The sequence below is a fragment of the Tamandua tetradactyla genome, chromosome 12 (assembly GCF_023851605.1).
Source record: "Tamandua tetradactyla isolate mTamTet1 chromosome 12, mTamTet1.pri, whole genome shotgun sequence".
Lineage (NCBI taxonomy): Eukaryota > Metazoa > Chordata > Mammalia > Pilosa > Myrmecophagidae > Tamandua > Tamandua tetradactyla.
In genome coordinates this window covers 24,465,369-24,480,882 of record NC_135338.1, presented here as the reverse complement: position 1 = coordinate 24,480,882, position 15,514 = coordinate 24,465,369, and the positions used below count along the sequence as shown (strand labels likewise).

Below are 15,514 nucleotides of genomic sequence, written 5' to 3'. Positions count from 1 at the left end.
AATATATCATCCCACTGTCTTCTAGCTTCCATGGTTTCTGCTGAGAAATCTACACAAAGTCTTATTGGGTTTCCCTTGTATGTAATGGATTGTTTTTCTCTTGCTGCTTTCAAGATCTTCTCTTTCTCTTTGACCTCTGACATTCTAACTAGTAAGTGTCTTGGAGAACGCCTATTTGGGTCTAATCTCTTTGGGGTGCGCTGCACTTCTTGGATCTGTAATTTTAGGTCTTTCATAAGAGTTGGGAAATTTTCAGTGATAATTTCTTCCATTAGTTTTTCTCCTCCTTTTCCCTTCTCTTCTCCTTCTGGGACACCCACAACACGTATATTTGTGCGGTTCATATTGTCCTTGAGTTCCCTGATACCCTGTTCAAATTTTTCCATTCTTTTCCCTATAGTTTCTGTTTCTTTTTGGAATTCAGATGTTCCATCCTCCAAATCACTAATTCTATCTTCTGTCTCTTTAAATCTATCATTGTAGCTATCCATTATTTTTTCTATGTTTGCTACTTTATCCTTCACTTCCATAAGTTCTGCGATTTGTTTTTTCAGTTTTTCTATTTCTTCTTTATGTTCAGTCCATGTCCTCTTCATGTCCTCCCTCAATTTATCGATTTCATTTTTGAAGAGGTTTTCCATTTCTGTTCGTATATTCAGCATTAGTTGTCTCAGCTCTTGTGTCTCATTTGAGCTATTGGTTTGTTCCTTTGACTGAGCCATATTCTCAATCTTTTGAGCGTGGACAGTTATCTTCTGCTGCTGGCGTCTGGGCATTTATTCAGATTTCTCTTGGTGTTGGACCCAGCAAGGTTGTAATATTTTTCTGTGAAATCTCTGGGTTCTGTTTTTCTTATCCTGCCCAGTAGGTGGCGCTCGTGGCACACGTTTGTCTGCGGGTCCCACCAGTAAAAGGTGCTGTGGGACCTTAAACTTTGGAAAACTCTCGCCGTCCTGGGGGTTCACTAGCCGAAGCGGCTTGAGCCGGCCCGGGGTCCGAACGCAGGGAGGGTGTCCGAACGCAGGGAGGGTGTCCGAACGCAGGGAGGGTTGCTGGTCGCCGCAGCCAGGGAAAGAGCCCGTCCGAATTTCCTAGTCGGCCCTGGGCAACAAGCATGGCGGGAGGGCGCCAGCGGCAGCGGCCCGCCCGAGAGAGTGCACGTTCCCCGGGAGTCACGGGGTCACCGTTCTCCGCGGCCTGGGGGTTTCCGATCCAATTCTCTCAGTTGGTCCGGGGGCTGCGCGTGGTGTGGGCGCCAGTCGCCTTGGTTTCAGGGGACCACCTCTCCAATTCTCCCAGCCGGCCCGGGAAGGGGGAAGGGAGTAACTCCGGCCGCTTGCCACCCCGCCCGGTAAGGCCCGCGCGCCTCGGCGATCTCACCCGAGCTGCTTCTCTCAGCCAGCCAGCCGTTCCAGGATGGGGTACGCTGTCTTTTTTATCTCTGTTGTGGCTTTGGGCGCTTTCTGTATCGTTTCTACTCCCCTAGTAGGTGTCCTGGAGAAGAAACTAAGATCCGCGCGTCTTACTAAGCCGCCATCTTCCAGGAAGTCCCTTATTGTTCTCTTTCCATTTTAAATGAAACACTTTTCCATTGTTCATATCCTGAATCCTAAATGCTATTACTATTTCAAAATAGATTCTGCCTTTGCATAGCAAATAGATCCTGGGTAAAAAGACTACTAAATAAACTATACTAAATAAAAAATGAATATTAAAAATGTGAAAACATAAAGTATTCAAAAAGAATGGAAAATTAATAATCATATTTAAAATTCTTTCTTATTTTAACAGCAGATAAATCCAATAAAGCACAGTTACTTAGAGGTTGGAATGATAGTCATATTTGAAAAGTACAGGGAGAAGAACAAAGGTAATGATGTAATAAGATGCAGAAACAGAAGGATATAATTAGAGGAGCATATTTTGAAGTTCATGGACTAAGGAGTCTAAAGAGATAAGCATACCTGTAAGGATTATGAATGAGTTTAAGGGGCCACATTTATGGAAAGATCAAATGCCTGCACAGACCAATATCTCAGGAGATATTTATAAGTGAATAAGTAGACAGGGTTATTTTAGATGAAGTCTTTACTAGACAGAAATGGAAACTGGAGGCAATAATTTGGATTATATATATATATATATAATTTGTACCTACATATAGACTTTCATCTGAAATACCTGAATAACTATTTTAATTCTCTGATTCAATTTTATAAAGATAAAACACAGATAGCAGAAAAACAGTGAAAATTGCTGTAACTCAATCAAATTCAAGATTTTCTAACGAGACAGGGAGTACATGCCTGAATAACTGAATGACTTGGATGGGAGGGATGTAAACTAATTACATCAAAATACATGCGATCCAGAGATTGTTAGTACGGACCAACAAATATTGCTGAGCCAAGGATTTCTAGCTTTGATTCTTTCTAACTTACAAGAGTTTATCTTAAGGCTATGATCTTAGAATCTTACGTGGAGAAGGGAGGGAAGGGAAAATTATTAAATTTCAAATAAAGTTTAGTGAAAGCAAGATGATTTACATATATTATCTCCATTAATAGTATTTTATAATAACCCTATTGGGTAGATATTATTCCCATTATAAGAGAAATAAGACTCAGAAAATTTTTTTAATTTTCTCAAGATCTCTCAGCTAACTCGAGGGACAGCAAGGTGAAAGTGTGTCTGATGACAAAGTTCCTTCCAGTATACCTTACCTCTTTTTATTATATTCTCTTATAGACCCTGAATCATCAGGAAGAGTAATGAATTCCCAGAATGACCTGTGAACCACCTTAGTGAGGACTCTCGCTGTATGGAAACAGGAGCTTCTGAATTTATTCTAGAGGGTAGGGAGTTTCTGCCTAAGATAATTGCCTATCTTCAGGCAACTAACTATAAATCAGACAGGAAAAGCACTTCATTCTTCAAACTAAGTTCCAATCATAAAGCTTGAAGGTTCCTTAACCAGAATTGCTGAAGCTTTTTACACAAAAACTCAAGAATGTGTTAAGGTCTTTGGTCAGGTAATCCCAAATAAGAAAGCTTAGAGCTCATAATCTAAAATAAAGAGTGCACGAAAGCAAAATTCTTCTATTAAAAGCTCATAGTTGTTCCATCGTTAGCTGGAAAAGATTGGGGATTTCAGGGAATGGTATCAGACTATTTTAATCTGCTTTACAGTAACTAGCGTCATATAAGATGTGATGTAATTTATTCATGTCATGCATTTTATAAGTAAAGAAGATTAATCTTAAATAGCAGTCTCACAAATATTATTGTCCCTTGTTATGCACGTATGCCTCTCCAAAAAAAACAAAGGAAAGTTATTTATAGTCAGCGAAACATTTCTTGCTCCTTAAAGGACTTGCTTGCAGTTAACAGTTAAAAATTGTAGAAATGAGAAGGACAGGCCAAAGACAACAGAAAATTCCTTTGTAGCCAAAGCAATTTAAATAAACACATAAGCAAACACTTTCCACATGCATGCACATCTAGGCAATTTCTCTGGAAGAATAATTTTCATATTGATTTGAGATGCAATTTGGAAAGAACATCATCAAGATGTCTGGGTTCTAGTTGTTTTTATTCATTTATTTATTTTTTAATATGGGCAGGCACTGGGAATCAAACCCGGGTCCTCTGGCATGGCAGGCAAGCATTCTTTCCTGCTGAGTCACCGTGGCCCACCCAGGTTCTAGTTGTTTTTAATCATAAGTATTTGTTTAACTTTAAGATTATTATTATACTTCTTTGGTCCTCAGTTCTCTTGACTTTAAAATAGTAGAGAATACTTGATTTTCAAGTTATGTTCTTACTATAACATTCTAAGTATTTAATATACCATACTCTAAAATTTCTATATAGGATTACCCTATGTCTATAACATTCACAGCAAAAAGTCAGTTATTTCTGTATATGATTTATCCTGAGTTTTCAGGGGCTATTGTTAAATCTTTTCAGACATACAAAAATCATTGTAGAGATGCTATAGTTTCAAACTTGTTCAGTGGACTTCTCATATAAAACATAGGCTATACTCTAGGGTCTTCTTAATTGTAAATGTCAGAGTATTTGCATAGGCAAAAATATTTGGGATTTCAGAGAACTGTGAAGACATTTCAGCAACCTGCCACCCTAAGTACCTTTCTTATTCCATGATTAATGGATGAAACTAAATATTTAGAGGTGTATCTATATGAAATCAAACTGAACAATGAAGGTTTGCTTATTAAAATGCAGATATTCTTGATAAAATTAACATTTTAGAGTGCAGAGAGAATGAGTTTCTAATCCTTTTTCTGGGGAGAATTACTTCTCCTTAATAAGAGAATTACAGGCTGTTTTTACTTACAATTCAATGTATAGTGATTCATACTTTGAGCACTTTATTTTTCTATACCTAAGTTATTTACTAGGGCATTTGCCTATCAAGAGCAAATAAATATGTCAGCCATTCTGTGTCATTAAACATATAAACAAGGTGCAAAGGGAATATGGAAGAAGGGTACTTTACCCAGCTATGGAAAGAAGGTGGATATCAGAAAAATCTTCATGGAGGAGAGGCTTCTTAAGCCTGATCTTAAATAATATATTGTAGTTAGTCAGGTAGAGAAGTAGTATAAAGTTGTTCCAAGGAAAAAATAGTGTAGACAAAGGCTTGGAGGTAAGAGAAAATAAGATAAAGAGACAGCATGGCAGGTTTAAAAAAAAAAACAAGTGCTGCCGAAGAGGAGGTAAAGGAAGAAACTGAAAAAAGTAAGAAAGAATTAGAGTACAGAGGGCCTTATATAATATGTCAAAGAGTTTAGATTTTTACCTTGAGGTCATGGGGAGAATGACTGAAGAGATGGATGTAGGGAATATTAGCAACAAACTTTCAAATGAAACAGAACACTTTGGCATCAAATTGGAGAATAGATTGGGAGGATGCTTATTGGGGTCAAGGAGACTTGCAATAATTCAAGAAGTTAATAATAAAGATTTAAACTAAAACAATAGCAGTGGGGATGGAGAATAAGGGTGGATTCAAGAGGATGTAGAAGAAACACTTTGGATGACCTCATGCATGCCAGTGGTTTCAGGTACTACCTATAAAATGATTTCTAAATCTGTATCAGTCCAGACTTTGCCTGAGCTCCAAACTTATATACCATTCTATCATATATCTTTTGCTCATAAATTTAGCATGATCAATACTAAACTTATTTTCTTTACCTCTATACCACTTGTTTCTTCTACATACTCTTGGGCCAACAACTAAATTCTAAAGAAGCCTCTATTCAAGGAATTGATAAAGGAACGCAATCATTCACAGGAGCCATTAAAGGAGACAAGTTATATTTCTGACCTGTCTCTCTCTTGCACTAGGCTATGGGACCTATGGCACAGTAATTTTGTTTTATTCATCTTTGTATATTTAGGACTTAACATAGTACATGATACATAGTAGATATTTAATAAATATTTGTTGAACAAATAGAATTGTGTTTTTTATTAGCTGGTGTTTTCTAGACACCTGAATAAAGTATCTGGCAGGTGTAATTATAATACTCTTTTATTAAAAATTGAGTTTGATTCCATTCAAACTTGATTAATATTTGTCATCATCATTGGTAGAAACTGACAAAAAAGTTAACCACTTATGAAGAGTTTAACTTATGAGTAACAATTGATCTGATGAACAAATGAAGGGAAATAATTACGTGAAGGGAAAAAGAATCCATCTGACAGCAATTTTTTTCCTAGAGGAAAAATAGAAATGGCAATTTTCAACTCTTTTTTTTTTTTCTTTAAAAGAAGTGAAGTTTCTGTTTAATTGTGCCTGGGATACACTATGAGATTTTTTCTAAGGACTGATGTTAAGAGAAATTCTCTTGAAATTACAAGAGGGCAGGGATGCTTAATTAATTTCTATAATACTAAAGTACCATTAAATTTTTTTCTGAGGTAAGTTTATGCTTATATTTTCTGAAAATGTCTTGGTGAATACCTGAATATTGTGTATTAAAGTTGATTTCTGGAGTCACATAATAAATTTTTTATTAATTCCCTAATGCTATGTGAGTTTTCTAATCTTTGTTTTCTTTAAAGAGAAATAAAACAAGAAAAATCTTAAGCCTGATAAACTGAATTCTACAAGAATTCGAGTCAAAGATGTAGATGAGTTCAAACTGTGTAAAGACAAATTTTTTCTAAGTAGGGTCAGGGATTAAAGAACTAAAATTTGGCATATGCTATTTTACTATTTTAGGTCTTCTAATTTTAGATAATATCATTTGATACGCTGTCATTATTTTATTTTTATATTTTAATATGGTAGTAAAAAGAAGAATAGAAATCATGAGACCTTAATTCTATTCCTTCTCTGCTGTTCTGAGTTTGTTCACTGAAAATTAGGGTGTTAATAAAAATACTCTCTAATGTTCCTTCTATTTTGAAAATTTTATGATTCTATGAACAAAGACATTTATTTATAAAATAGGTCCTTCTGTGCTGTTTCTATCCATATAATAAAGTAATTAAGGAGAAATATTTTATTCAGAACACACTAATACTTATGTTGAATTTTTAGAAATGGAAGTCATTGACTAAAAAACTGAAAATGCTGGGGAAGATTACATTTCCATTATCTTTCTACAAGCTGCCCTCAAGGTGCCAAGAGACTAAGACCAGAAAATAAGACAAATGAAGTAGAAAAAATGAGATTAGACTGGTTGCTTATTATAAATTCCATGGGTAAGCTGATGTATTTATTATATTTTACATACATGTTTTCCACAACAGGAAAACATGAATATAAGACACATAAATTATCTCCCATTTCTGATGGAAAAGACATCAGAGTCAAGGTAAACTATATTCCTCACTCAGTGGAATAACCCTCTCTTTAGTTTACAATGTTGATATTTCGATGGACAGTAGTAACATAGTTGACCTTTGTCCATTTTTAATAAAAGGAGGCTTAATGGGTGCTTTACCCAGTGTATATTTAAGACTGATGTTAGATTTGAATAGAAATAGGAACCCAAAAGAATGATGATAGTTAATTATTTTTATTTCGGGAAGACTGAGTGTTATTATTATATGACTCATACTTGGAAGAAAATCAAGAAAAGAACGGACAATGGGTAAATATACAGTACCTCTGTAGTTGATGATTTCTGTCCCAAGCACCGGAGTCATTTCCAGGACTGTGATGAAGGCTTTGTCCATAGATGTCAAAGGAAATGGAGACATGCGATGTCTTCTAGCCACCTTGGTGATATCGACGGCACTGTGACCTAAACAGGAAGAAAATTAGTTGAGACCATGATGCTAAAACACTAATTTAAAAGTGGGAATTATTACGAATATCAACTCTCAATTTCACATGTCCCAAATGAAGATTCCAGAGTGAGAAATAATTTTTTCTGGTTCCAAAACATAGCCTGTTCTAAGAGACTATTAAATCAAGCTAACATGTTGAGTGAAATAAGTCAGACACAAAAGGACAACTATCGTATGATCTCACTTATATGAAATAATTAGAATATGCAAATTCATAAAGTCAGAAAATAGAATACAAGTTACCAGGGCTCAGGTAGGTGTGGGGAATAGGGAGTTAATACTTAATTGGTACACAGTTTCTGTTTGGGGTGATGGAAAAATGTTTTGGTAATGAACGATGCTGATGGTGATAAAACATTGTGAATGTAATTGATACTAGTGAATTGTTTACTTGAAAGTGTATAAAATGGAAAATTTTAGGTTGGATACATGTTACCAGAATAAAAATTTTAATAACCCAGAACTATACAACACTGAGTGAATTCTAATGTAAACTATGAACTACAATTCTTAGTATAATTATAATAATATTATTTCATCAATTATAACAAAGGTACCATGCAAAATGTTAGTAACAGGAAAAACTGTGTGTGTGCATGTGGGGGGGTTGTATATGGGCACTCTTTACTACATGCATGATTTTTCTATAAACCTGAAACTGCCATATTAATAATAATAGCAACAAACAGTTAAATCAAGTTAGCCATGTTACATGATGTGTCGCAACTTGGTGAAATTTAATGATGATATTGGCTAATCATTTTCAAGCACTGTGTCTGACACTCCTCTAAATTGACTCATTAAAACTTCCCAACAATTTTATAGGTAGGAACCATTATTAGCCTTATTTACAGATGTGGAAATAGAGGCTTAGAAAGACCATTTTGATCTAACTCACACAGCTAGTAACAAAAAAGCCAGGATTTGAATGTACATTGTCTGGCTTCAGAAACAATATCCTTAACCACTATACTAAATTTTTTTTTTTTTTAAACATGGGCAGGCACCGGGAATCGAACCCAGGTCCTCTGGCATGGCAGGCAAACGTTCTTGCCTGCTGAGCCACCGTGGCCCATCCACTATACTAAATTTTGAACATTTAATGAACTGGTTAGTAAATTAAAGTACCTCAAACTTGAATTTGATTAGCGTTCCATAAAAAATTTTCTTTGCTCTAAAAAACAGATAATGGAAAATATTAGTTACTCACTTCCTAAGTGACCTCTTCTAGTCCTAAGGCAGTAAGATTCCTCACTTTTTTTTTTTTGCGTTTTTTTTTTTGTGTTTTAGTCTACAGAATCCTTTAAAAATTACAAAAAAAATTTTTATTGATATATATTCACATGCCATGTAATCATCCAAAATGCACAATGGTTCACAATATCATCATATAGCTGTGCATTTATCATAACAATTGACTTTTTCTTTCTTTTTGTGAAAATTAACATATATACAAAAAAGCAATAAATTTCAAAGCACTTTGCCACAATTAGTTGTGGAACAGATTTCAGAGTTTTGTATGGGTTACAATTCCACAATTTTAGGTTTTTATTTTTAGCTGCTCTGAGATACTGGAGACTAAAAGAAATACTAATATAATGATTCAGCAATCATATTCATTTGTTAAACCCTACCTTCTCGGTATAACTCCACCATCACCTTTGATCTTTCTCCCACTCTGTAGGGGTATTTGGCCTACGCCAATTCTAACTTTTTCATGTTTGAAGGGGCTGTCAATAATATAGGATAGAGGAATGGAACTAGTTGATGTTCTTGAGAGGCTGGCCCCTCTGCATTTCAGGACTTTTCTGGTCTGGGGATGCATGTGGAGGGTGTAAGTTTCTGTAAAGTTACCCTAGTGCATGAAACCTTTGTAGATTAAGACCCCTAACTTTAAGTCTTTAATCCCACCCTGTCTTCAATTCTAGATTTGTCTATCATCCAATAATTGGTAGATAATTTATTTATCCAGACTTGTAAATCATCCCACATGCACTTGGATGTGTAACAGGCAACTCAAATTAATCTGTCCAAAACTACTCTTGCTTCCCCACATTTCCATACCACTCACAAGATATCTTATTTTTCTGCAATTTCTACCTCAGTAAATAGCAACTCCATTCTTCCTGTTATTAGGCCAAAACTTGGAGACATCCTGAGTTTTCCTTTTGCCACAACTCTCTCTAAACTACCTTTGAAACATATGTAGAATATGATTATTATTTATCATCTCCACTACCATCACATTTGTCCAAATAATCATTTATTTCATGGAAAAATGAATAGCCTCAAAACTGGACTCCTTCCTTTTATCCTTGCCCCACTATAATTTATTCTCCACACAGTAGTTACAGTGGTTCTTAATATTTTAAGTCAAATCACGTTAACCTCTCTGCTTACAATTGTTCAATGACTTCCCATTTCAGTTACAGTAAAATCTTTGCTACGGCCTCTAAGACATTATGGTTCTCACTGTTCTCATCTCCTATCATATCACCTTGTTCATGGTGCTCCAGTCATACTGGTTCCTTGTTTTTCCTCGAACATATCATCAACATTTCTCCTCAGGGCCTTTACACTTGCTATTTCCTCTACCTAGACTCTTTCCAGGATATTCACCTGGCTCCAACCAAAAGCTTATTTCTTTCAGGTCTCTACTCAAATATCATCTCATCAAAGAAACCTTTGTTTCTTATATAGAATAATACCTATCATCACTATGTACAACCCTTATTCTACTTCAGTTTTTTTCAAGGAGAGATACACACACACTCACACACATTTCTTCATAGACTTCTCTTCTCAGAAGAATGTAAGCTTCATGAGAGCAGGAATTTTTTGTTCATGGTTGTTATCCCCAAAGCTTAGAATAGTACCTGGCACATAGTAGGCAATAAAAAATAAATATCTGTTGAATTAATAAATGAATAATTTAAAGACAAAAAGGGACTTCTTGGAGCACTATATCCTCAAGCATAATTTGGATTTCTCCTTGGAATCTTGTAGGTTTCAAGAGTAAATAGAAAAGGAGTAACTCCAGGATCATGTACTGCAATTGTCATCGTCTCTTTGGGTGCTCTTTCTTTTTTATAGTTATGGCTATATATATATATATAAAACAAACTTTCCCATCTTAATCACTCCAAAGCATACCATTCAGTGGCATTAATTACATTCACAATGTTGCAGTATCCTTACCACCTTTCAGTACTAAAGCTTTCCCTTTTCCACAAACAGAAACCCTATACTCATTATGTATTAATTCCTCATTTTCTCTGTCCGCTGCCTTTGCAACTTATACTCTAATTTCTGTCTCTAGAAGTGTGCACATTCTCCAATATTTTCTTTTCAGGTATTGTGAGACTTAAATTTAACATCAAGTACCTATTACACTCTTATTTGCTTAGAGACCAACTTAACTTCAAAACTAAGTTATGTTCTAATATCCTTTTGTCCCCTATCTTTATGCAGCTCTTGTCACAAATTGCAAGTTTAGCCATTAAGAGCCCAAAATCACTCAATTATTATTATATTTTAATGCATTTGCCTTTTAGATCCTATAGGAAGTAAAAAATGGAGTTACAAGCCAAAAATATAACAGCACTGGCATTTGTATTAATCCATACTGTAACCCTCAGCTGAGGGCTACAACAATTTCTTCTTGTGGCTTTGATCTACCATCTAGTTCCTTTCAATGTGCAGAACTCTTTAACTTCTCTTGTAGGGCCAGTCTAGTGGTGACAAATAGACTTGGGTTTTGTTTATCTGGGATGTCTTAATCTCTCCTCCATGCTTGAAAGATAATTTTGCTAGAAATAGAATTCTTGGGTGTCTATTTTTAAATATGTCATTCCACTGCCTTTTTGCCTCTGTTGTTTCCAGTAAGAAATCATCACTTAATGTTATTGAGGGTCTCTTGTTATGTGAGATGTTGCTTCTTTCTTGTGGCTTTAAGAATTCCCTCTTCATCTTTGGCATTTGACAATTTGATTATAATATGCTGTGGCATGGGTCTATTTGTGTTGATCTCATTTGAAGTTTGTTAAGCATCTTGGGTATATATATATTCATGTCTTTTGTTAAATTTGGGAAGTTTTCAGCCATTATTTCTTTGACTATTCTCTCTGCCCTTTTCTTTCTTTCTTCCTCTAGGACACCCATATGAGTATGCTTTATGATATCCCACAGGTTCCTTAGACTCTGTACACATTTTTTCATTCCTTCTTCCTTCTGCTTTTCCAACTGATTTCAATTTTCTCACATTCAAGTTCACTGATTCTTTCTTCTGCCAGCTCCAATCTGCTGTTGAGCCCCTCTAGGGAATTTTTAATTTGTTTGGTTCCTTTGCAAAATTTCTTTCTCTCTTCGTGATTTTCTCTTTGTGTTCATCTACTATTTTCTTTATTTCCCTTAGTTCTTTGCCCATGTTTTCCTTCAGCTTTTGAGCATATTTAGGGCCTCTCTTAAAAAGTTTTTGTTTGGAATGTCCCAAGTCTGGTCCTTCTTGTTCATGATTTCTAATGCTTTAATTTTCTCATTTGCCTGGGCCATTGCTTCCTATTTCCCTATATGTTTTATAAGCTTTTGTTAAAACCTAGACATTTTGATATTTTAATGTGTTATTTCTGGAATTTAGACTTTGAGGTGCCTGTTCCTTAAGCTTATATCCACCTTGTATTATCACAGTATTTTTCTTGGATATCAGGAGATAACCAAAAAAAAAAAAAAAAAAAAGAAAAAAGAAAAAAAGAAAATGTCTTTCCTGTCTTTGAATATTGACCTGTATGAGTAGCCTACTTCAGGACACATCCAAATAATGACTTTGGAGAATAGCTCTAGGCTGACAGAAGCAAAGGACCCTCTCTGGTCCTTTCTGTGCTTGTGTCTTGTCTTGGGCATGTGTGTGTGGCTCTAGGAATTCCCCTGTTTACCCAGTTATGAATGTTTCCTCTTCCCTAGAAAATGGCTTCCTCATTGTCCTGGGCTGTGCACTGTACCTCCTACAGCCAGCAATCCATTGACCCAGGTAGCATGGTCTGACTGCTCTCCCAAAGTGTTTTTTCTGTGTGGGCAGGCGCTTGGAGATAGAATCCGGGTCTCTGGCATGGCAGGTAAGAACTCTGCCTGCTGAGCCACTGTGGCCCACCCTCCCACAGTGTCTGGTAGAAGAACTGCCTTCCATGTGCATTTCTGAGACAGCAACTCATTCAGGCTACCACCAGAAACATTGGGTCAGACATAAATTCTCCCAGTGTTTACATGAGGGTTACTCTGCACCTCTGGAACTAGGACACTGATCCACTTTGGGAGCTCAGGCTGCCTCTGAGCAGAGTCAGTGAGGGGTAGGGGAAGGGCCATGAGATCCTACAACTTTTTAAAACTTTTTTTATTGTATAGTATAACATATATATACAGAGCAAAGAAATAAAAAAGCAAAGTTTTCAAAGTACTCTTCAAAAAGTGGTTACAGGACAGATCCCAGAGTTTGTCTTGGGCTACTATATGATCCACTCCTATTTTTCCTTCTAGCTGCTCCAGAATATAGGAGGCTAGAGGGCTTAAATACTTTATCATCACAATCTACTTTTTCCGTGAACAATAACATATATACAAAAAAGCTATAAATTTCAAAGCAAACAGCACCACAATAAGTTGTAGAACATATTTCAGACTTTGACATGGGTTATAATTTCACAGTTTTAGGTTTTTACTTCTAGCTGCCCTGAAAATACTAGAGACTAAAAGAGATATCAATTTAATGAGTCAGGATTCATAGTCATTTGTTAAGTCCTATCTCCTATGTATAATTCCACCATCACTTTTGATCTTTCCATACTTCTCTGTGGGGTTGTTTGGGCTATGGCAATTCTATATTTTTGATATTGGAAGGGTCTGCCACTAATATGGGGTAGGGAGATGGAACTATCTGATGTTCTGGAGAGACTGGACTAGGTTTCAGGACTTATCGGGACCAGGGACACATCTGGAGGTTGCAGATTTCCGGAAAGTTACTCTGGTGCCTGGAACCCTTGTATAATCTTATATATTACCCTATGTGTCTTTAGGATTGGCTGGAATGGTCCTGGTTGGGGATGGAAGGTTATGATGGGTAGCAAGGTCTACCTGAAGTTTACGTAAGAGCAACCTCCAGAGTAGCCTTTCGACTCTATTTGAACTCTCTCTGCCACTGATACTTTATTAATTACACTTCTTTTCCCTCTTTTGGTCAGGGAGATCGTACAACTTTTAAGTAGTCTTTTTCTTGATTTGGTGATTGCTCCATTATTGCAGTTCTTAACTATTTTCTGCAGCATTGCAAAAGATATTTCTGCTACTTCTTATTGGTTATACTAAGCTTCTGTGGGGGTATGGAACCCTGAAACAACTCACTTTAACCATCTTGACCCTGCCAACTCCCCTGATTCCAGACTTTTGATATGTGAGACCAATAGGCTTCCACCTCTTTAACCACCTCATAATGGTTTGTGAAGTTATACATCCCCCGTAGTCTGTGAGTTTCTGGTGATTACATATTATTAAATTTAGCACCCTTCTCCCACCCAAGCAACTGTCCAGATATGTTCACTGAGTTGATTTAAAGACATTACTCCAAAGATTTTCTACTCTAAGATAAATGACATTGCCTTAACTACCCACAGAAAAGGACAGATGAAGACATTCATACTCTTAATGTGACATTTCTTCCCACAGGCAATCATAAAATTACAAAATTTTCTGAGCTAGAAGGAGCTTAGAGGTCATTTAGTACTAAATTTGAATATCATTTTCTAGTCAAAATTGTAGATGACCCTTAAAAAAGATTATGTGAGAATACGTCATTCACTTATAGTTGAAATGAAAACACGTCTATAACTCACTTTCACTGAGGTCCTGGCCTAGTCATTCAGATGCCAAAAAAACTATTCTCAGAACCAGTTTAAATGGAGAGAATTATTGGGGTAGCTTCTTCTGGTTTTTATCTTAAAAAGATCTTAAAGCTGATCTTTTCTGTGATGTGATTTACTTTTGTCATGGTGCAAAATGTGTATAATTATTATAAAAGACCTCCCTTTTAAATTTATTTACTTTTTGAGGAGAAAACTATATTTTTAAAATAATACAAGGTTTATCTGCTGAATATGTTTTGCAATAGACTAGAAAAGATGTTTCCTTATTAGACATCTAGCTTAATTACCAGTGAAACATACCTTCATTCAATGAATATTTATTGAGTGCATTTTATGAACCAAATGTAGCTAGGGAGTGGGAATACAGACTAAGATATACTTTGCCATGAAGAATGTTATAGCCCAGCAGAAAGAAAAGATCGAAAATAAATAAGTAATAAGAGCAATAGGGAAGTAAACCATCTGGCGGTTTTCTAACAGTACTGGTAGTAGTCTTTTTGTTGTTTGAAAATTACAGTGTACATATCTACTAGCTTGAAAAATCTCTCCCATCTCTGAAATGATTTTGTATGTTGTTTATGCTTCTTTTGTGGCACTTAGCACTCTCTATCTTGTGTTACAGACATTTAGATATTTGCCTGACCTCTGCTAGACTGTAAACTCTTTGAGGGCAGGGCCTATAATTAATTAATCTTTGTATCTTCCACCACTTTTAGAATAATGCCTTTCTTATATTTACAGTAGTTGCTAAATAAATGCTGGAAATGTAGGTGAATAAGCAAATATTCTAAAAAAAAAAGTTCAAAGCTGGGAAGGAAAAGGAAATTGGTGCTTTCTGCTCTGGTCTTCTACTTCTTTAAGTACTTCAGTATTTACAGAGTGTGTGTCACAAAGTGACACAAGCTTTGATGCTAATGGATTAATGTTGCTTACTGATGAAATTATTTACTTAACACAGGGGTCTTCTAGGTAATAAATTAACTGAAAGGAATGTCTCAAAGAAGTAGTATTTTAATTCTCTGGCACATCAGCAGGTAGGGGTGAGTGTGTGCTTGTTTTCAATTAATATTTACTGAGCACCTTCTATGAGCCAAGAGGTTTCTCATGATCCACCCCAAATCACACGTTAGTAACAGTCAGCTACTCCATGAATAAAGAAGGGCTAACATGCTCCTGTAAATATGAGAAAAATAGTATCTGTCACTTATCTTCTCATACAGCAATAAAATTAATGAAATAAATATTAGCTGTCTTTTTTAAGGCAGCTACTA

General features: G+C 35.8%; 1 protein-coding gene across 25 annotated transcripts in view; it reads right to left on the bottom strand.

Moving 5' to 3' along the window:
- Positions 1–15,514, bottom strand: part of GPHN (gephyrin) — a 750,954-nt gene that overhangs the window by 119,126 nt on the left and 616,314 nt on the right. For all 25 annotated transcript variants that reach the window (XM_077122754.1, XM_077122739.1, XM_077122741.1 and 22 more), the window contains one exon: positions 7,152–7,289. In XM_077122754.1, coding sequence (XP_076978869.1) covers positions 7,152–7,289 — 138 coding nt within the window. The remainder of the gene's footprint in view (positions 1–7,151; positions 7,290–15,514) is intronic.